This window comes from Globicephala melas, chromosome 5 (genome assembly GCF_963455315.2).
Source record: "Globicephala melas chromosome 5, mGloMel1.2, whole genome shotgun sequence".
Lineage (NCBI taxonomy): Eukaryota > Metazoa > Chordata > Mammalia > Artiodactyla > Delphinidae > Globicephala > Globicephala melas.
In genome coordinates, this window is record NC_083318.1 from 136,811,465 (window position 1) to 136,833,695 (window position 22,231).

The window sequence follows — 22,231 nt, forward strand, 5'->3', positions numbered from 1 at the left end:
GGGCGGAGACGCCGGAAGTCGGGCGGAGACGCCGGAAGTCGGGCGGAGACGCCGGAAAGTCGGGCCGCGGCCTCCGGGCTCCTGTGGGAAGCTGGTCGCCAGTGCCGCGGTTCTTCGCAGACGTAGCCGGTTTTGGGGTTCGGGCTGCGCGGCGGACACGGGGTGTTCCGAGGAGCTCGCGAACACGTCTGCGGGCCACAATGTCGCACCCGTCCCCCCAGGCTAAGCCGTCCAACCCCAGTAACCCCCGAGTCTTCTTGGACGTGGACGTCGGAGGGGAGCGAGGTGAGGAGGCGGGGCTCCCGGGGTCGGGGTCCCAGAGGCTGGGGCGGGCCCGCGACCTTGTACCGGTGCCCTGGGGCGTGCGGAAGTTTCTGGAGGTTTCTGTCCGGGGGTGGTGGCGGCCTTTGGGTCTGTCTCGCCCGACTTGGCCACCCTTCCCCGCCACCTGCTTTTATGTTTGGGGGACATTAAGAAAACCCCGGATATGCGTCTCGGGGGCTCCCGTCGCCTAAAAGTTCCGGATTTTTGTTTTATTTGGTGGACAAAACTGAGGACGTTAAGGCCGGGGTGCAGCCTGGCAGATAGCTCTGAGGACTGCTCTGAAGGGCTAAGGGAGGAGCCGGGATATATAGGAGTTTTTGCAACAAAAACCAGGTCGTGGGAACATCAAAAGATGACTGTTAACAGAGGAAACCAGGCATGTCAAGTTAAGGGACGTAGCGCTTTTCTGTGTATAGGGAGATGCAAGAGTCCGGGCTCACTGAAACCCTTCCTTGGACGTGCACCTCGGCTGCCGGGGCCAGCGTCCTGTGCTTTCTCACCCTGAGTCTCCTCAGGGGGCACCTTTGGGCTGGCTGCAGCGGCTGAGGGCTCGGTGGGCTTGGCACTGGGCAGCCCGTTTGTCTTTATGCTGAGCTCCCGCAGGGCTCACTGTGCAGGCGGCTGTAATGAGAGGGCTCGATGGCTGCAACATCCTTTGCTTACTGGTGGGGCAGGTGATCCTCTTCCATTGACCGCGCGCGCATACACCCCCCCCGCAACACACAGACTTATATGTATCAGTACTTTGATTTTGTTTTGAAATTTAGTGCCAGGTTTATCTTTTACCTGCCTTAGGAATTGTCTAGAATGTGAACTTTTTAGCTTTTGCTTCAGAGGCAGCACTGGGCAGGTTCCACAGAGCACAAAGACTACAGCTGTACCTACAGCATGGCCGACGTGACCCCTCAGGATGTTTCATTTTCTCCTGTTGGTTACTTGGTGATGGGAAGTTATGAGCACATGTCAGAGAAATTAATCAAATGAAAACCATTCCTAGTTCATGGTGTCCTTAAATGGTGCTACTCTTCTGGCTGCTGTGTTGATGATCCTTTGTAAGATGTAGTAAAATAATTGTTTCAAATTCATCTAGATACATGATACTTAACATGAGGTAGACTGAATTTGAATATTAGAAAACTGACCAAAAAAGAGAACTCGGTATTTCAGTCACCATAAAATTACCAACTCTCCTTTTACCATTTGGTTATTTAGCTGGTTGTTCTGCATACTGACACAGTTTCATTTTTTCTTTCAGTTGGTCGAATTGTCTTGGAATTGTTTGCAGATATTGTACCCAAAACTGCAGAAAATTTTCGTGCATTGTGTACAGGAGAAAAAGGCATTGGACCCACCACTGGGAAACCTCTACATTTCAAAGGATGTCCTTTCCATAGAAGTAAGAATGCGTTTTCTGAATCTGGTTTTCCTTATAGGTGATTGAATCCTGTTCTTTAGGAGTTAGGGAAGAAAACACTAAGTAGAGGGTGAGAGTTAACAATTACATATATTGGATTATTATTCAGCCATAAAAAGTACTGATACATGGTACCATGGGGACAAACCTCGAAAATATTATGCTAAGTGATAAAAGCAAGACACAAAAACAAAAGGTCACTTGTTGTTTAACTTCATTTATATGAAATATCCAGAACAGATAAATCCATAGAGACAGAAAGCAGATTGGTGGTTGCCAGGGGCTAGGGGTAGAGGGATGGGGAGTGACTGCTTTTAATTTGTACAAGGTTTCATTTTGGGGTGATGAAAAGAACTTGAAACTAGACAGAGGTGATAATTGCCAATACTGTGAATGTACTAAATGTCACTGAATTGTACACTTTAAAATGGTTAGTGGTTAATTTTATGCTATGTAAATTTTACCTCAATTAAAAAAAATCCTCCAAACTGTATGAACCAAAAAAAAAAAAAATTACTGTTAGTTTCCAAAAGGATGCTTTGAGATCTGAGATGATAGCTCAGTTTCATAAAGGTTGGTCTGTGGAAGGTGGAATTAATTATGGGAGGGTACTAAGGTTTATTTATACAGAAATGGACTACCTTAGCTTCACCAGGGTGTGGCCATGGTAAACAAACAGAGCTTGGGTAGCTTGACTACCTGGTGACAGAAAGTTATGCCTACTTCTTGGGCAGGATTGCTTGGGAAGACTGCAGCCAACTTAAAGATTCTGTGTCTTGGACACCTGGTGTGATGTGTGATCAAAAGGTGACTTTTCACACTGTGTAGTCATACCTTTGTTCAGTGATTATTTGATGGCTCCCCCAATAGACTGTAGGCTCCCTGAGTTCAGAAACTGTATCTTCTCACCATTTTGTCCTTAGCATCCAGCATAGTTATTGAGTAGGCCCGCAATAAATATTTGTTCAATGAATAAACAAATGAGTTAAACTATAATTATGAGTATTTAAATTCTTCTAAAACTTGATTAAGAAAAAATTAACAGTGATTTTTTTTTAAAAGAAGATGTTGGGGGTAGGAGTTTATTAATTTCTTTTATTTATTTTTGTTGTTTTGGGTCTTCGTTTCTGTGTGAGGGCTTTCTCTAGTTGTGGCAAGTGAGGGCCACTCTTCATCGCAGTGTGCGGGCCTCTCCCTATCGCGGCCTCTCTTTTTGCGGAGCACAGGCTCCAGACGCACAGGCTCAGTAGTTGTGGCCCACGGGCCTAGTTGCTCCACGGCATGTGGGATCCTCCCAGACCAGGGCTCAAACCCGTGTCCCCTGCATTAGCAGGCAGATTCTCAACCACTGTGCCACCAGGGAAGCCCCTAACAGTGATTTTAAAATACTTAAACTGTTGATTTACTTTCACGTTTAATAAACTACCAAAATATAAGCAAACCATGGAGATATTGCAGGTTCAGTTCCAGTCCACTGCAATAAAGCGAATATTGCAGTAAAGCAAGTCACACAAATTTTTGGTTTCCCAGTGCATATAAAAGTTATGTTTATACTGTAGTCTATTGTGTGTAATAACATTATGTCTGAAAAAATAGTATGTACCTTAATCTAAAAATACTTTATTGCTAAAAAATGCCCAAACAATTATAGTAGTAACATCAAAGATTACTCATCACAGATCACCATAACAAATAATAATGAAAGTTTGAAATATTGCAAGAATTACCAAATTTGACACAGAGATATGAAATGAGCAAATGCTTTTGAAAAAAAAATGGCACTGATAGACTTGCTCTATGCAGGATTGCCACAAGCCTTGCAAGTTGTAAAGAAAAAAAAACACAGTATCTGCAAAGCGCAATAAATGGAGGAGTGCCTGTGTGCTAATAAAGGGTGTGCAGAAAAGAGTTAACGTATCAGGCCTGAGGCTGCTGGCCTTAGAAGAGTCTACTTGCAAGGGTGGCCACTGCCTGGAGTCAGGGAGCGTGGCGCTTGAACCTCTCTCTGAATCCTGGAGGTGATTTACTCTGCCTAGACTCTTTGTGCAATCTGATTTATGCTGGACAGTGCTCTCCTTTGGGAGTCTGGAAGTTTGCTTCCTGCTGGGCAGACAGTGCCTGCAGGATCAGCCCCAGCAGAGACCTCGGGTGCTGAGTCTCTACAGGGCTCTCCTGGGGAGAAACACTGTGCACATGTTGCTGCATTTCTTTGCTGGGGGGAGGAGGAATGTGCCCTGTGACCGTTCATGGGAGCGAGGGAGCATAAGGGAACACCTGGATTCCTCCAGGCTCTGCCCGTATCTTCTCTTCCTGTCATCCAGCTGTGTCTTCTTACTTACTACATCCGTGTAATACAAACAGATACCGAGTTCTGTGAGTCCTGGGAAATCTCTGAGCATGCGGCAGTGTTCTTGGGAACCCTTGCTACTAAGTGATAATATTTGCTGAAGTACTTGCATTACAGTGTAACAAACCTCTTGGGAATAATTGGTTATTCAGTAGCATTTTTGAGTAACCATTATGTGCCCAGCCATGCACATGGTTACCAAGGAGGAAAAAAGGAGTTGCTGTACGTAATTGTTTGCCGGGAGAGACAGATCATTATGATACATATGATAAAAGGGAGGTAGAATCAAGATGCTGTTGGAGAAAAATAAGGAGTTCCAGTTTTGGGGTCTGACAGTTCTGTAGGGGAGGTGCCACGCGGACTGTTCTTTGAGTGTTAGTGGGCCATCAGGGAGTGGGAGTAGCTGGGACTCAGACTGGGAAAAGCCTTTTAAGAGTTTGCAGTTGTGGACGGGGGCGGGGAAGGACAGGAGAGAAGTTGTCCTCATTACGACATATCCGTTAGTCAGCATTGCTGCTGTCATCTGTAGCTTCTAATGGCGATTTTCCTTTTTTGTAGTTATTAAGAAATTTATGATTCAGGGTGGAGACTTCTCAAATCAGAATGGGACAGGTGGAGAAAGTATTTATGGTGAAAAATTTGAAGATGAAAATTTCCATTATAAGGTAAAGTAGACAAAAATGCGTGTTTCTGATAATAAAAGTTATGTGCCTGGGATACTTGTTGAATTAGGATAAATGCCTCAGATGTGCTCAGATCTCCTTTATTTGTGAAAGGTATCATATTTGTAAATATACATCTTTTTTTTGGTTAATAAGTTTATTTTATTTATTTATTTTTGGCTGTGTTGGGTCTTCATCGCTGCGCGCGGGCTTTCTCCAGTTGCGGTGAGCGGGGGCTGCTCTTCATTGCGGTGTGCGGGCTTCTCATTGCAGCGGCTTCTCTTGTTGCAGAGCACGGGCTCTAGGCACAGTAGTTGTGGTGCGTGGGCTCAGTAGTTGTGGCTCACGGGCTCTAGAGTGCAGGCGCAGTAGTTGTGGCGCAGGGGCTTAGTCACTCCGCGGCATGTGGGATCTTCCCGGACCAGGGCTCGAACCTGTATCCCCTGCATTGGCAGGCAGATTCCTAACCACTGCGCCACCAGGGAAGCCCCATAAATATACGTCTTTAATACGCAAAAATTTCATCCGGTAGTGATTTTATTGGCAAGAATGCAACAGCTATTTCATTGTGATCCAGGTTTATATACTTCAGTAAAGCCAGTGTGTTTTTAAGGGTGGCCACCATATGGCAAAACTGTTTCCAGGAAAAATGTGCTCATCAGAGGGATGGTATGCTTTATGCTTAAATTTGAAGAGCAACAAAAGCATCGCTAATGTCTGGGATGTCAGGGGATTTGCACACTAGCAGATCTGGTTAACGTCCAGGCTCCTAAAGGACATTAGTGGTGCCTGTGCCTTCTTATCTTCCTGGTCCCAAGATGTCCCCGTTGGGGTATGTTGCATCATTCAGGTTATAAGAATGGACATGTAAGTACAAAAGTAAAGTGACTTTTTTTGGAAATGAGGAATATGAGCAAGGTAATTAGGATAATTTGAGAATAAAATGTCATCAGTCTTTTAAACAGTTTATTGCCTGCAGCTAGTACTGTCACTGGCGCCAAAGAGTTTATAAAAATGAAACGCCTTCATGATAAGGAATTAAAAATCTTGCCAGAAAGACAAGATTAAAACACATAGGACAACTGGAGAATAATACAGTAATACGCTAGTAAATGCTAAGTTGATTGTGACTTTCTGTGTATGCTGTAGGAAGAAAGTATGATACATATTAGGGAAGACACTGAGGGGGAATGGGTACTTAAGCTGGGCAAACTGGACCTCGCAAGGTGGCTGAGATTTGGTTAGAAGGAACTAGAATACAGATGCCAGTTTGAGGGAGGGATGTGAGTGAGGAAGGACAAAGGCGTGAGGAGATAAGGTTAATAATATTTAATATCGTGGGAAGAGCACCAAACTTTTGGAAGGGAGAAAGGGAAGCTACCAGAAGGATGAACACTAAGATCATGTGACGGACATGTTGAGAAGAAGCAAGGGGGCCTTTTGCAAGGGCATCTGGTTCTTCTATACGCTTGGTGGCCTTGAAGGCAGGCCTAGATTTAGGTTGAGGGGTAAAGGCAACTTAGGCGGGAGGACCAGCATGAGTGTTACACGTGCGGCCCAACAAGGAGTGCGTTTAGGAAGCCTTAGGGTCAGGTGGAAAGAGGAAGACAGTGGGGCCACGGAGCCTCTGAACAGGCTGGGCCAAGGTAGGTGTTGGGTTTTGGGAGGTACACAGCGGTTCCTTTTGGGCATTCTCTCAAGAAGTGCTTCACCGGATGAAAGCCGTGATATTTGGCTTCCTTGGAGAGTAGGAAAGGACCTAACGGAACTTCCAGTCTAAACTGAATGTCCCTCGCTGTTCTCAGTGTAAAGAAAGAATCATAAAGGAAGAATCATAATGTAGGCCTGAGAGCGGGAGCGCTGTTGAGTGCTTTTCAGAAAAAAATGCCCCTGTCATAAGAAAGGGCAAAGCCGAATCACTAGGTCTCCATCTTAAAGACGAAGCGTAAGCACTTTCTCAATACGGCCGGTTTAGAAGTGCCACCCCTGCCCCCCACGATTATTTCTGTTACTTCATTCGGTTTCATAAGCTTTTCTTAAAGTTTAAAAAGGGATTAAGTATCCCACGTTTTGTGAATTAAAGGTTACAGTTGGTACAAAGTAAGATTACACTACACGGTGTGATCTAAATTGTATTGCAGTCCACCCTAGTTTTGTGAATGGTTGGTAGAGAGTAATTCAGACAATAACTCTAACCTTGGTTTTCTTTAATGGCGTATTCCTGCAGCATGATAAGGAGGGATTACTGAGCATGGCAAATGCAGGCCGCAACACAAACGGCTCTCAGTTCTTCATCACGATGGTTCCGACTCCTCACTTGGATGGCAAACACGTGGTGTTTGGCCAAGTGATTAAAGGAATGGGTGTGGCAAGGATTCTGGAGAATGTGGAGGTGAAAGGTGAAAAACCTGCCAAAGTGAGTACCAAGTGACAGGGTAAGACCCTCGTTGTCCTAGCTGCCGCCTTAGCAAATGTAAGTAAAAGGCTCAGATGATGGCTAGCTGCAAGACGTTGGGACGGCTCTTGTCAAAGAAGCCTGGCCCTGCCACTTTCTCTGCAAAGCTCTTTGTACACGGAGAGATGAGGGCAGTTTACAAGGAGGTGGTTATGATTTCAGCATCAGTCTTGCTGATTTTGGTAACTTAACTCTTCTAGACCTGCAAAACTTGGAGTCTGTGTATACGAGTACAGAGAGAGCAGGAAACCGGGAAACCTTGGTCTCCTCTCTGCCATTTAACTTGTGGTTTAGGCTTGCTCTTGTTATTTAACTTTCCTTGGCCCGTTTCCTCAGCCTACATAAATCATTTAAGGGTTTAGACTGGATTATGTCACTCCCAAGAGGCTTGTGCTCCAAATGTGTGTGACTCCACCCTCACGGGCAGGGTTGTGAGTGGAATTGGAGACTCAGACCTGCAGGAGGGGGGCTGCCACTCTGTGCGAAGGAAACAGCAGTCAGTGAGTCGAAGGCACGTGCCCACGTAAGGAGAATCCCACGGGGAACGATGAAACTTCCCACGTAGTCTGTGTGCACGGAGCTCCTGGACAGCAGCAGCAGGCACGTGTGCTGCGAAGTGACCCTGCTGTGCTCCTCGGGGTGTGTGCAGAGGTGCGCCTCCCGACGCCAGCCTGTCGCATCAGAAGCAGCTTGGACGCTGTTGCTCATGCCTTGCGGCTGGAGAGCTTTTAAGCCCAGACTCTTGTTAAAGTCGTCATTAATATGGTAGACGCTTCTACAATTGAGGGTTGTTTTTACAGTTGTGCGTTACTGCAGACTGCGGAGAACTGAAGGGAGGGGATGATTGGGGAATATTCCCCAAGGATGGATCTGGTGACAGTCATCCAGACTTCCCCGAGGATGCAGACATAGATGTAAAAGATGTGAGTACTTTCACGTGGGTTAAAGTTTAAGTACTTAAACTGCTAAAAATATTTAGCCCTAAAATTTTGATCTTTTTATATCAGTCTGTCTCAATGATAGAACTTAGCACTAAACCGCGTTATATACTAAAACCCAACATATTCGTGTTCTTTCTTTTGTACAGGTAGATAAAATTTTATTAATAACGGAAGACTTAAAAAACATTGGAAATACTTTTTTCAAATCCCAGAACTGGGAGATGGCCATTAAAAAATACACAAAAGTTTTAAGGTAATAAAATATTTTTAATAAATTGCTGTAAGAACTTGAAATTGAATTATAAACTGAAATTCAAGAGTTGTTTTTTCTATTTTTGGCATATTACTTGCAGAGTAACCAGGTATATTGAAATAGGTCCATTTCTTTGGTTGCTTCCAGATTCTTATTTTGAAAAATTTCAAAACACAGAAAAGTTAAGAATAGCCATGTACCTTTACCTGTGTTCACCAGTTTTTAAGTTTTGCCACACTTGTTTGTTTTTTTTTTTTTGCGGTACGCGGGCCTCTCACTGTTGTGGCCTCTCCCGTTGCAGAGCACAGGCTCCGGACGCGCAGGCTCAGCGGCCATGGCTCACGGGCCCAGCCGCTCTGCGGCATGTGGGATCTTCCCGGACCGGGGCACGAACCCGTGTCCCCTGCATCGGCAGGTGGACTCCCAACCACTGCGCCACCAGGGAAGCCCTGCCACACTTGTTTTTGCAGAATCATTTTGAAAGGAAGTTGCAGATACCATGACACTTTACCCCTCAATATTTTAGCAAGCATTTCCTGAGAAGGCAGGACACACTTCTACTTAGCCTTAAGACTATGAAAACATCTCCCAAATATCATTATGTCATCCATATTCAGAGGTCCCCAGTTGTTTCAATTTTGTTTTGTTTTTATGCCAGTATCCATTATATCCTTTGGTTTTATGTCTCTAAGGCTCCTCTAATCTTTAATCTCCACGTTTTTTAGTCATTTGCATTTTGTGGCGTCGAAGCCCGTTGTCTTACGGAATACCATCTGTGTGTTTATTGCTTCCTCAAGGTTAGTTTGAGGTTACATATTTTAGCAAGGACTTGAATAGGTGACGTGTATGTTTCCTATGATACCGTGTCCTGAAGGCATGTGGCAGTTTCACCCGTTTTGAGTTTTGGCACTTGGTTGAAGTGGCGTTAGCCACGTCTCTGTTATGAAAGTACCTTTCCCCTTTGTAAATAATAAGTCCTCTGTGAGATAACTGTGAGATTTTGTGAACATCTCATTCCTAGCTTTTGATCCAGTGGTTTCAGCATCATTGAAGCCCTTTGCCTGAATCAGTTACTACACTGACGCTTGCAGAACTGCGATTTTCTCAGTCATTCTGCAGTTACGAGCTGGCATTCTTCTGTTTGAAAGACCCTCTACCCCTCCTTCTTTTAAAGTATTACTGTAGTATTTGATCAATTCAACGAATTATACTATTACCGTCGTTCTTTCTGATGCTTGAAGGCTTCCCGATTGTCTGATGGGAGCCCCTTTCCTGTATCCCTTTGACTGTTCTGTTAGTCTGTGAGCTCTTGCTTTCTGCCACAAGATGGTCCAGACCCATCGTATACTTAACCTTGTGTCCAGATCTGAGTTTCTCCAAGGAGCCCTGATTCTTTTCAGTGGGGGACAGACTCTAGAAATCAAATTCTGGGGGCCAGGCCCTTTTCAGTAAACAGCTAGGAACTACAGTAAAAGACAAGTCAGAATCACCACCACAGGGCTCTTCACCTGTCCCCATTCCAGTCCCTGTCCCACAATGACAGCCTTGGTTCCAAACCTAATTACACTGGAAAGTGGGTGATGGAAACCTGAGCTTTACAAATAGAAGTGTTCCTTACTGTATAATCTCTAGGTTTGGGGATTGTTCTTAAGTTGTCTTCTTTGAACATTTTGGGAAAGAAGTTGGAACAAGTAAAAATCTTCTAAAGGAAAGCATTTAATAAAAAGATTGTGGTCATTAAGAACATTAATATTAGCATGTGATGAACTTTTGTATCAGAACTGACGTAGCACGTTTTGACCGAGTGGAGGAGAGCAGAGTTAAGTCTTAATGGGGGCTGCTTGTACCGATGTGTTCTCCAGGTATGTGGAAGGCTCGAAGGCTGCTACTGAGAACGCAGGCAGAGCAAAGCTGCAGCCTGTCACTTTGAGCTGCCTGCTGAATATTGGAGCCTGCAAACTGAAGCTGTCCGATTGGCAGGGAGCAGTCGACAGCTGTTTGGAGGTAAGTCTGTTGATGTTACCTTTTTGAAAGAGTTGGATGATGACTTACTACTTTGAACAAAAGCAGTTTTATGTGACACTACTGTTATCTTATTGCGGAGGACCTAGTGAGACCCAGTGAAACATAATCTAAGTCACTTTATCTCTGAGTATTTTGGACCTCAGTTCTTCCTCTCAGACCATTCATTTAGCTTATAACACTACATCACTTAATTTCTCTGAAGACACTTTCCTCCTCAGCTCATTTATTCACTTAACAGTTGAGTGCCTGTTATGTGCCAGGCATTGGAAGACAGAGCCAGGAATGACTGCGACTGTGGCCGGCAAGGTTGTTAGCAGAGCGTCATCGCTTTGCCATCTTGAGCAAGTTCCTACTTGCAGAGTCTGAGTTTCTTCGTACGCCAAATGGAAATACTGCTTTCCTCCTGGGATTGTTAAGACCATGTGTAATGCACGTAAAGCGTTTAGTGCAGTGCTGGGAGCAGGTTAAGCAGCTAACAGACACTTCGGTGTTTTAATTGAAAGACCCCCCCCCCCCTTGAGGAGCTTTTTTGGTGGGAGAAGGAGTCAGTTGCAACGTAGGGTCGTCAGGACTTGTACAGGGACAGTGCGTGCTGTTGGGACACATAGGAAGGTGCCCTGCCTTCACGGGGACGTCCGGGAGTGCTAACGACAAAGCTGGCAAGGTGGCAGCCTGCCTTCCTTAAACAGAGCAGTTATGACTGCCTCCCTCTTGCACAGTTTGTTTGAACAGTTTTCCAAACTAAAACATATATTTTAGAAAGACCGCCTCTAGTAACTTTTATGTATATTGCACATTAATCTAGGTCACAATGATCAGCTATGCCCGAGCAAGTGGAAATAAAATGAGGTCCTAATTTAGTGGGGTAGGTGGAATAAGGAATAAGAATGTGTTTATTAGGAGGGAACATGCGACAGAGGACGAGATCGCTCTTCACTCTGGATCGCTTTTTGACCTTTGTGAGGCAGATAATATACACCCTTTTCAGTAAAATCGAAATATTGACCTCTAAAAGATGTTACCAAAGATGTCACTATTTTTAAAATGTTTCAGAGGAGAAACCTATTAAAAGTTACTCATGCTCCTGAAAAACCCCTAGATGTCAACCAAATGAGTGTATCCAAATTTCTATCCAGAATGTTTTTCTCCTATCAGCTAGGGCCCAATCAGGAGATAGACACCACACAGTAATTCCAACAGAGAAAGGTTACTGTCAGATACACATAAGGGGCAGATTGGAGTAGCGAGGGGTTGGCTAGGAGAGGGAACGCTGAAGGATCTGGGCATTGCAGGGTATATGTGTATGTATATGTGCAGAGACGTGTGTGATGCAGGAGCAGCTGCTCCCTCTGGGGTGCATGGAGGCCCTGGGCCGAGACCCAGGCGCGACGGGGAGGGGGGCTGGGCCACACTGGGTGCCCCGGAGCTTGGGGGAGCTCGCGGGAGGCTCTCAGGGACCTGGAAGGGAAGTGGGTCCCTCGCCCGTGGGCACTGGGCGCCCTCTGCTGACAAAGCAGCGTGTAACCGGAGGCTCTCAGGGCCCAGCGCCCTTATCACAGAACAGTGAATGGCTGGTTTGGAGCTAACGGGCAGTAAATGGAAATCCAGCATGTATACTTAGTACTCAGTACTTAGATAAAAATATTAACTGTATAACTTTCTGTAGGCCCTTGAAATAGATCCGGCAAATACCAAAGCACTGTACCGTAGAGCCCAAGGATGGCAAGGACTAAAAGAATACGACCAAGCATTGGTAAAGTTTTGTTTTAAATTTTATTTTTTAACATCTTTATTGGAGTATAATTGCTTTACAATCGTGTGTTAGTTTCTGCTTTACAACAAAGTGAATCAGTTACACATATACATATATCCCCGTATCTCTTCCCTCTTGTGTCTCCCTCCCACCCTCCCTATCCCAGCCCTCTAGGTGGTCACAAAGCGCCGAGCTGATGTCCCTGTGCTATGCGGCTGCTTCCCACTAGCTAGCTATTTTACGTTTGGTAGTGTATATATGTCATTGCCACTCTCTCACTTTGTCCCAGTTTACCGTTCCCCCTCCCCGCATCCTCAAGTCCATTCTCTAGTAGGTCTGCATCTTTATTCCCGTCCTGCCCCTAGGTTCTTCATGACCATTTTTTTTTTTTTTTAGATTCTGTATATATGTGTTAGCATACGGTATTTGTTTTTCTCTTTCTGACTAACTTCACTCTGTATGACAGTCTCTAGGTCCATCCACCTCACTACAGACAACTCAGTTTTGTTCCATTTTATGGCTAATATTCCATTGTATATATGCGCCACTTCTTCTTTATCCATTCCTCTGTTGATGGACACTTAGGTTGCTTCCATGTCCTGGCTATTGTAAATAGAGCTGCAATAAACACTGTGGTACATGACTCTTTTTGAGTTATGGTTTTCTCAGGGTATATGCCCAGTAGTGGGATTGTTGGGTCATATGGTAGTTCTATTTTTAGTTCTTTAAGGAACCTCCCTACTGTTCTCCATAGTGGCTGTATCAGTTTATATTCCCACCAACAGTGCAAGAGGGTTCCCTTTTCTCCACACCCTCTCCAGCATTTATTGTTTGTAGATTTTTTGATGACGGCCGTTCTGACTGGTGTGAGGTGATACCTCATTGTAGTTTTGATTTGCATTTCTCTAATGATTAATGATATTGAGCATTCTTTCATGTGTCTGTTGGCAATCTGTATACCTTCTTTGGAGAAATGTCTTCTGCCCATTTTCGGAGTGCGTTGTTTGTTTTTTTAATATTGAGCTGCATGAGCTGCTTGTAAAATTTGGAGATTAATCCTTTGTCAGTTGCTTCATTTGCAAATATTTTCTCCCATTCTGAGGGTTGTCTTTTGGTCTTGTTTATGGTTTCCTTTGCTGTGCAAAACCTTTTACGTTTTCTTAGGTCCCATTTGTTTATTTTTGCTTTTATTTACATTTCTCTAGGAGGTGGGTCAAAAAGAATCTTGCTGTGATTTATGTCATAGAGTGTTCTGCCAATGTTTTCCTTTAAGAGTTTGATGGTGTCTGGCCTTACATTTAGGTCTTTAATCCATTTTGAATTTATTTTTGTGTATGGTGTTAGGGGGAGTGTTCTAATTTCATTCTTTTACATGTAGCTGTCCAGGTTTCCCAATACCACTTATTGAAAAGGCTGTCTTTTCTCCACTGTATATTCTTGCCTCCTTTATCAAAGATAAGGTGACCATAGGTGCGTGGGTTTATCTCTGGACTTTCTATCCTGTTCCATTGATCTATATTTCTGTTCCTGTGTCAGTACCATACTGACTTGATTACTGTAGCTTTGTAGTATAGTCTGAAGTCAGGGAGCCTGATTCCTCCAGCTCCATTTTTCTTTCTCAAGATTGCTTTGGCTATTCGGGGTCTTTTGTGTTTCCATACAGATTGTGAAATTTCTTGTTCTAGTTCTGTGAACAGTGCCAGTGGTAGTTTGATAGGGATTGCATTGAATCTGTAGATGCTTTGGGTAGTAGAGTCATTTTCACAAGGTTGATTCTTCCAGTCCAAGAACATGGTATATCTCTCCATCTGTTGGTATCATCTTTAATTTCTTTCATCAGTGTCTTATAATTTCCTGCATACAGGTCTTTTGTCTCCTTAGGTAGGTTTGTTCCTAGATATGTTATTCTTTTTGTTGCAATGGTAAATGAGAATGTTTCCTTAATTTCTCTTACAGATTTTTCATCGTTAGTGTATAGGAATGCAAGAGACTTCTGTGCATTAATTTTTTATCCTACTTCACTAAATTCATTGATTAGTTCTAGTAGTTTTCTGGTGGCATCTTTAGGATTCTCTATGTATAGTATCATGTCATCTGCAAACAGTGACAGCTTTACTTCTTTTCCAATTTGGATTCCTATTATTTCTTTTTCTTCTCTGATTGCCGTGGCTAAAACTTCCAAAACTATGTTGAATAAGAGTGGTGAGAGTGGGCAACCTTGTCTTGTTCCTGATCTTAGTGGAAATACTTTCAGTTTTTCACCATTGAGGACGATGTTGGCTGTGGGTTTGCCATATATGGCTTTTATTATGTTGAGGAAAGTTCCCTCTAGGCCTACTTTCTCGAGGGTTTTTATCACAAATGGGTGTTGAATTTTGTCGAAAGCTTTCTCTGCATCTATTGAGATGACCATATGGTTTTTCTCCTTCAATTTGTTAATATGGTTTATCACATTGATTGATTTGCGTATATTGAAGAATCCTTGCATCCCTGGGATAAACCCCACTTGATCATAGTGTATGATCCTTTTAATGTGCTGTTGGATTGTGTTTGCTACTATTTTGTTGAGGATTTTTGCATCTGTGTTTATCAGTGATATTGGCCTGTAGTTTTCTTTCTTTGTGACATCCTTGTCTGGTTTTGGTATCAGGGTGATGGTGGCCTCGTAGAATGAGTTTGGGAGTGTTCCTCCCTCTGCTATAGTTTGGAAGGTTTTGAGAAGGATAGGTGTTAACTCTTCTCTAAATGATGCATAAAATTCGCCTGTGAAGCCGTCTGGTCCTGGGCTTTTGTTTGTTGGAAGTTTTTTTGTGTGCGTGTGTGGTACGCGGGCCTCTCACTGTTGCGGCCCCTCCCATTGTGGAGCACAGGCTCCGGTCACGCAAGCTCAGGGGCCATAGCTCATGGGCCCAGCCGCTCCTAGGCACGTGGGATCTTCCTGGACCGGGGCACAAACCCGTGTCCCTTGCATCGGCAGGCGAACTCTCAACGACTGCGCCACCAGGGAAGCCCTTGTTGGAAGATTTTTAATCACAGTTTCAATTTCAGTGCTTGTGATTGGTCTGTAGATATTTTCTATTTCTTCCTGGTTCGGTCTCGGAAGGTTGTGCATTTCTAAGAATTTGTCCATTTCTTCCAGGTTGTCCACTTTATTGGCATACACTTGCTTGTAGTAATCTCTCATGATCCTCTGTATTTCGGCAGTGTCATTTGTTACTTCTCATTTTTCATTTGTAATTCTATTGATTTGAGTCTTTTTTTTTTTTGATAAGTCTGGCTAATGGTTTATCAATTTTGCTTATTTTCTCAAAGAATCAGTTCTTAGTTTTATTGCTCTTTGCTATTGTTTCCTTCACTTCTTTTCCTTTATTTCTGATTGGATCTTTATGATTTCTTTCCTAATGCTAACTTTGGGGGGTTTTTGTTCTTCTTTCTCTAATTGCTTTAGGTGTAAGGTTAGGTTGTTTATTTGAGATGTTTCTTGAGGTAGGATTGTACTGCTATAAACTTGCCTCTTAGAACTGCTTTTGCTGCCTCCTATAGGTTTTGGGTCATCATGTTTTCATTGTCATTTGTTTCTAGGTATTTTTTGATTTCCACTTTGATTTCTTCAGTGATCTCTTGGTTATTTAGTAGCATATTATTTAGACTCCATGTGTTTGTTATCTCTTTTTCCTGTAATTGATACCTAGTTTCAGCATTGTGGTTGGAAAAGATACTTGATACGATTTCAATTTTCTTAAATTTACCAAGGCTTGATTTGTGACCCAAGATGTGATCTATCCTGGAGAATGTTCCATGAGCACTTGAGACGAACGTATATTCTGTTGTTTTTGGGTGGAATGTCCTATAAATATCAATTAAGTCCATCTTGTTTAATGTATCATTTAAAGCTTGTGTTTCCTTATTTATTTTCATTTTTGATGATCTGTCCATTGGTGAAAGTGGGGTGTTAAAGTCCCCTACTATGATTGTGTTACTGTTGATTTCCCCTTTTATGGCTGTTAGCCTTTGCCTTATGTATTGAGGTGCTCCTATGTTGGGTGCATAAATATTTACAATCGTTTTATCTTCTTCTTGGATCGATCCCTTGATCAGTATGTAGTGTCCTTCTTTGTCTCTTGTAATAGTCTTTGTTTTAAAGTCTATTTTGTCTGATACGAGAATTGCTACTCCAGCTTTCTTTTGGTTTCCATTTGCATGGAATATCTTTTTCCATCCCCTCACTTTCAGTCTGTATGTGTCCTGAGGTCTGAAGTGGGTCTCTTGTAGACAGCATATATATGGGTCTTGTTTTTGTATCCATTCAGCCAGTCTATGTCTTTTGGTTGGAGCATTTAATCCATTTACATTTAAGGTAATTATCGATATGTATGTTCCTATTAACATTTTCTTAATTGTTTTGGGTTTATTATTGTAGGTCTTTTCCTTCTCCTGTGTTTCCTGCCTAGAGAAGTACCTTTAGCGTTTGTTGTAAAGCTGGTTTGGTGTTGCTGCATTCTCTTAGCTTTTGCTTGTCTGTAAAGGTTTTAATTTCTCCATCAAATCTGAATGAGATCCTTGCTGGGTAGAGTAATCTTGGTTGTAGGTTTTAGTAGAGTTTCTGCTGAAAGATCACCTGTTAACCTTATGGGGATTCCCTTATGTGTTATTTGTTGTTTTTCACTTGCTGCTTTTCATATTTTTTCTTTGTATTTAATTTTTGACAGTTTGATTAATATGTGTCTTGGCGTATTTCTCCTTGGATTTATCCTGTATGGGACTCTCTGTGCTTCCTGGACTTGATTAACTATTTCCTTTCCCATATTAGGGAAGTTTTCAACTATAATCTCTTCAAATATTTTCTCAGTCATTTTCTTTTTCTCTTCTTCTTCTCGGACCCCTATAATTTGAATGTTGGTGTGTTTAATGTTGTCCCAGAGGTCTCTGAGACTGTCCTCAATTCTTTTCATTCTTTTTTCTTTATTCTGCTCTGAGGTAGTTATTTCCACTATTTTATCTTCGAGGTCACTTATCCGTTCTTCTGCCTCAGTTATTCTGCTATTGATACCTTCTAGAGAATTAATCTCATTTATTGTGTTGTTCATCTCTGTTTGTTTGCTCTGTAGTTCTTCTAGGTCCTTGTTAAACGTTTCTTGTATTTTCTCCATTCTATTTCCAAGATTTTGGATCATCTTTACTGTCATTGTTCTGAATTCTTTTTCAGGTAGACTGCCTATTTCCTCTTCATTTGTTAGGTCTGGTGGGTTTTTGCCTTGCTCCTTCATCTGCTGTGTGTTTCTCTGTCTTCTCCTTTTGCTTAACTTACTGTGGTCTCCTTTTTGCAGGCTGCAGGTTCATAGTTCCCGTTGTTTTTGATGTCTGCCCCCAGTGGCTAAGGTTGGTTCAGTGGGTTGTGTAGGCTTCCTGGTGGAGGGGACTAGTGCCAGTGTTCTGGTGGATGAGGCTGGATCTTGTCTTTCTGGTGGGCAGGTCCACGTCTGGTGGTGGGTTTTGGGGTGTCTGAGGCCTTATTATGATTTTAGGCAGCCTCTCTGCTAATGGGTGGGTTTGTGTTCCTGTCTTGCTAGTTGTTTGGCATAGGGTGTCCAGCACTGGAGATTGCTGGCCGTTGGGTGGAGCTGGGTCTTGGTGTTGAGATGGAGAATTCTGGGAGAGTTTCGCTGTTTGATATTATGTGGAGCTGGGAGGTCTCTGGTGGACCAGTGTCCTGAACTTGGCTCTCCCACCTCAGAGGCTCAGGCCTGACGCCTGGCTGGAGTACCAAGAGCCTGTCCTCCACGCAGCTCAGAATAAAATGTAGAAAAAAAAGAAAGAAAAAGAAGGTAAAATAAAATAAAGTAAAATAAAGTTATTAAAATAAAAAATATTAAGAAAAAAATTTTATAATAATAATAAAAAAAAAAAACGGACAGACAGAACCCTAGGAAAAATGGTAAAAGAAAGCTATACAGACAAAACCACACACAGAAGCATACACATACACACTCAGAAAAAGAGAAAAAGGGAAAAAAAAAATATATCGTTGCTCCCAAAGTCCACCTCCTCAATTTGGGATGATTGTCTATTCATGTATTCCACAGATGCAGGTACATCAAGTTTATTGTGGAGCTTTAATCCGCTGCTCCTGAGGCTGCTGGGAGAGATTTCCCTTTCTCTTCTTTGTTCTCACAGCTCCCAGGGGCTCAGCTTTGGATTTGGCCCCGCCTCTGCGTGTAGGTCGCCGGAGGGCATCTGTTCTTCGCTCAGACAGGACGGGGTTAAAGGAGCCGCTGATTCGGGGGCTCTGGCTCACTCAGGCCGGGGGGGAGGGAGGGGTACGGATGTGGGGCGGGCCTGCAGCGGCAGAGGCCGGCATAACATTGCACCAGCCTGAGGCGCGCTGTGTGTTCTCCCGGGGGAGTTGTCCCTGGATTCCGGGACCCTGTCAGTGGTGGGCTGCACAGGCTTCCCGGAAGGGGGGTGTGGCTAGTGACCTGTGCTCGCACACAGGCCCCTTGGTGGCGGCAGCAGCAGCCTCAGCGTCTCATGCCCGTCTCTGGGGTCCGTGCTTTTAGCTGAGGCTCGTGCCCGTGTCTGGAGCTCATTTAGGTGGTGCTCTGAATCCCCTCTCCTCGCGCACCACCTGCCTCTTCAGCAGCTCCAGACTTTTCCCGGACTCCCTCCCGGCTAGCTGTGGTGCACTAGCCCACTTCAGACTGTGTTCACGCCGCCAATCCTAGTCCTCTCCCTGGGATCCGACCAAAGCCCAAGCCTTAGCTCCCAGTCCCCGCCCGCCCCGGCGGGTGAGCAGACAAGCCTCTCAGGCTGGTGAGTGCTGGTCGGCACCGATCCTCCGTGCGGGAATATCTCTGCTTTGCCCTCCGCACCCACCCCTGTGGCTGCGCTCTCCTCCGTGGCTCCAAAGTTTCCCCCCTCTGCCATCCGCAGTCTCAGCCCGTGAAGGGGCTTCTAGTGTGTGGAAACCTTTCCTCCTTCATGGCTCCCTGCCAGAGGTGTGGGTCCCGTCCCTATTCTTTTCTCTCTGTTTTTTCTTTTTCTTTTGCCCTACCCAGGTACGTGGGGGAGTTTCTTGCCTTTTGGGAGGTCTGAGGTGTTCTGTAGTTGTTCCATGTGTAGATGTAGTTTTGATGTATCTGTGGGGAGGAAGGTGATGTCCACGTCTTACTCCTCTGCCATCTTGAAGCTCTCTCTGTTTTAAATTTTAATTAAAAAAGAAAACCACTTTCATAACTCATAACCTAATATTTCTTTAATTTTTTTTCCCAATTAAAGGCTGATCTTAAGAAAGCTCAGGAGATAGCACCAGAGGATAAAGGTAAGTTAGCAGTTTCTGTAGTGCAAGTTCATTTTGTCCCTTAAGAATTGATCCTCATGAACTAGCATACGCTTTGCCACTTAGAGGTTGCCTTGTCCAGCAGATACTGCAGAGCGCCTGTTCCAGGCCAGACTCCAGGCGTGCTGGAGAAAGCACAAGTCAGGGTCCTGCCTTCAGCTTACACTGCAGCCACTGTCCACGTGTCTGAAGACTGTCTGCTCTGCTGTCCTGTAATTCTAGATGGAAGAGCAGCGTTAGAAGACACAGTATTTAGGGCGAATTTAGTGTTTGGGACCATTTCTTAAGCTGAACGTGGCCCTTACCTAAGTATTCTAGCTACTGAATATGTTTTAGGAAAGTTTTGGAAAGCTGTGACAAAAATAAGCCTGTTTTTCAAATAAACCAAGTACACATGGTGATTCTAGGTCTAGATGTGGACATAGGTCTTTGGGGAGGCACTTCAGTGGGGTCCCCCCTCTGATGGAAGGGAGAAGGCGTATCTGTGTGTAATTCAGTTAGTTCTCTCGGTGGACAGTCTCCTAAAATTGTGCTCTGTGGTTTTTATGTTTGTGTGGTTGCTTTCTCCAAGTAAAATACACTGTTAATACGGCTCAGTTACCCTTCGAACAGTTATATCATTTTTTATCACACTAAAGCATGAGTTTGCTGGCCAGCCTAATTTTTTGGATGTTTTGAGAAATAACTCATATTACATATTTATTTTGCAGCTATCCAGGCAGAATTGCTGAAAGTCAAGCAAAAGATAAAGGCACAGAAAGATAAAGAGAAGGCAGCTTACGCAAAAATGTTTGCTTAATAAGGAATTCAGTTTTGCTTAAGTATGCATTGAAGTGAGACAATTAAAGGATCTTGTCTATTATGTATGATCCCTAATGTGTTCCCTCTGAGAATTCAGTTCCCATTGTTTGCAGTCTAGGAATACAGGTAGGGATTCACTCTTAATAGACCAGTGTTACAAAATATGCTGAAGTTGAACTTACTTTAAATGGTTCTCTGCATTACAAAGGATAATGGTGTCCAGTGTATTTTAAACTTCTAGACACATCTTGTTTGAATAAACAGATGAAAAGTTAAGTATGTATGTTGTTTCTCTCAGTTCTTTGATGCATCTCTCTGTGACGTGTGCAGGGCTGGCAGACGTCTCTAAAGGGTCAGGTAGACATTACAGTCTGTCACAGCTACCCAGTTCTGCACTTGGAGCCCAAAAGCCCCCATCGACAGTGTGTAAGCCAGGAGGCACTGCTGTGTTCCAGTAAAACTGCGTAAGAAGAGTGGTGGGCTGGACGCCAACCTCTGCTCTAGGAGATACACTTCGCTGGAAGTGCTGAGCCTGATGAGTCAAATGTACATTGGAGGCCAGTAGTGCCAATAGTGTTTGACTCTCGGAAGACTTGGAGAGAGAAGTAGATGCTACATCACTTATAAAGTTTTATTTAAGAGAGATTCATAATATGGGACAGTTTTAGGTATAGTATAAAATTATTTCACTGATAATTACTTTATGAACATTCTGATTAAAAATATATTTAAGCTTTTTTGACACCTGTGAACTTCCAAACATTTGAAGTTAACTTGCCGTCCATTTTAGAGACACTGGCACGGGTGAAGCCGGCTGCAGTTTACATTCCATTGTATGCTGGGCCTCCACCGCCTTCGGGTACCACCCAGTTAATATTCTGACTTGGATCCTTAATATCACATGTTTTACAGTGCACACAGTTCTGAGCATTTATCTGTAGCCGAAATCCATCACCTTGTTCCAAAGGTACAAATTCATAAACTCCTGTAAGAAAACATACGCAACTCTGTGCAATAGCTGCCTTTAAAGCAGAGGCTAAAGTCCTGGAGAAACTAGCCACAGAAGCCCTCAGCGTTTGTGGACTGAATGTTTACCCACAGAATATTACAGAGATCTGGGTGTGTGCATTTGCTGTTGTATAAATTAAAAATGATAAAAGCAGAAGGTACAGCAGCATGTGGCTGAGTTGGTGTTACCAACAAGGGAACTCGAGGTTGAGCAGTTTTCGGGTGTGATGTTATATACGGACATACTTCAGAGACCCAGACGCCGCAATAAAGTGAATTATCACAATAGAGCAAGTCATGTGAATTTTTTTGTTGCCAGTGCATATGTAACAGTTACATTTACGCTACTTTGCAGTCTGTGAAGCGTGCAATAACAGCATTATGTCTAAAAAACAATGTACATGCCTTACTTAAAATACACTTTATTGCTAAAAAATGCTATCTGAGCCTTCAGCGAGTCATACTAACATCAAAGATCACGGAGCACAATATCAAATACAATAATGAGAAAGTTTGAAATTTTGCAAGAATTACCGCATGTGACACGTGGAGTGAGCAAATGGAAAAATGGCGCCAGTAGGCTTCTTCAGCACGGGGTTGCCAGGGACCTTCGCTTTGTAAAAAAAAGCAGTATCTGCCAGGTGCAATAAAGTGAGATCTTCCCGTATACGTGTGTGCCACGACTGCACAGACAGATTAGGTCAGCCCTTACCCTCAGCTTACAACCCAGTGAGATGACAGAAATGGTGAAAAGATAAAGTCAAGACAGTCAAGGTCCCTCCCTCACAGAGCGTATGTTCTAGTTCCTGTCCAGAATGTACTGATTTTCACACACCTGAATGCTGTTCTACCAGCACTCGAGACCCAGTTCCTACTATAATTCTAGTTGAAAGCTCAGCACTGGAAGATACT

The 22,231-nt window shown here is 43.6% G+C and overlaps 2 protein-coding genes across 9 annotated transcripts in view; one reads left to right on the forward strand and one right to left on the reverse strand.

Annotated features, from left to right (window-relative positions):
* Nucleotides 1-30: 30 nt before the first annotated feature.
* PPID (peptidylprolyl isomerase D) lies at nt 31-20,590 on the forward strand. Of its 3 annotated transcripts, XR_011377497.1 has the most exons (11): nt 31-285; nt 1,580-1,720; nt 4,644-4,750; nt 6,975-7,163; nt 8,003-8,125; nt 8,290-8,396; nt 10,259-10,400; nt 12,088-12,174; nt 17,502-17,553; nt 19,450-19,492; nt 20,221-20,242. XR_011377497.1 is itself a non-coding variant. In XM_030865747.2 (10 exons), exons 1-10 carry the CDS (start codon nt 201-203, stop codon nt 19,724-19,726), a joined length of 1,155 nt encoding a protein of 384 aa, XP_030721607.1. In that variant the 5' UTR covers nt 31-200; the 3' UTR covers nt 19,727-20,590. The 3 variants fall into 3 exon arrangements, 2 of the variants coding, with proteins under 2 accessions (XP_030721607.1, XP_030721608.1); XM_030865747.2 differs by lacking the exon at nt 17,502-17,553 and having other exon boundaries at nt 19,596-20,590; XM_030865748.2 differs by lacking the exon at nt 17,502-17,553 and having other exon boundaries at nt 20,221-20,590.
* Nucleotides 19,041-22,231, reverse strand: part of ETFDH (electron transfer flavoprotein dehydrogenase) — a 36,374-nt gene continuing 33,183 nt past the window's right edge. For 3 of the 6 annotated variants that reach the window (XM_030865745.3, XM_060299873.2, XM_060299871.2), the window contains exon 13: nt 19,049-21,296. In XM_030865745.3, the coding sequence (XP_030721605.1) occupies nt 21,133-21,296 (164 nt within the window). In that variant the 3' untranslated portion in view covers nt 19,049-21,132. Of the gene's footprint in view, nt 21,297-22,231 lie in introns of all 6 variants that reach the window. The other 3 variants (XM_030865744.3, XM_060299872.2, XM_060299874.2) reach the window with 2 other exon arrangements.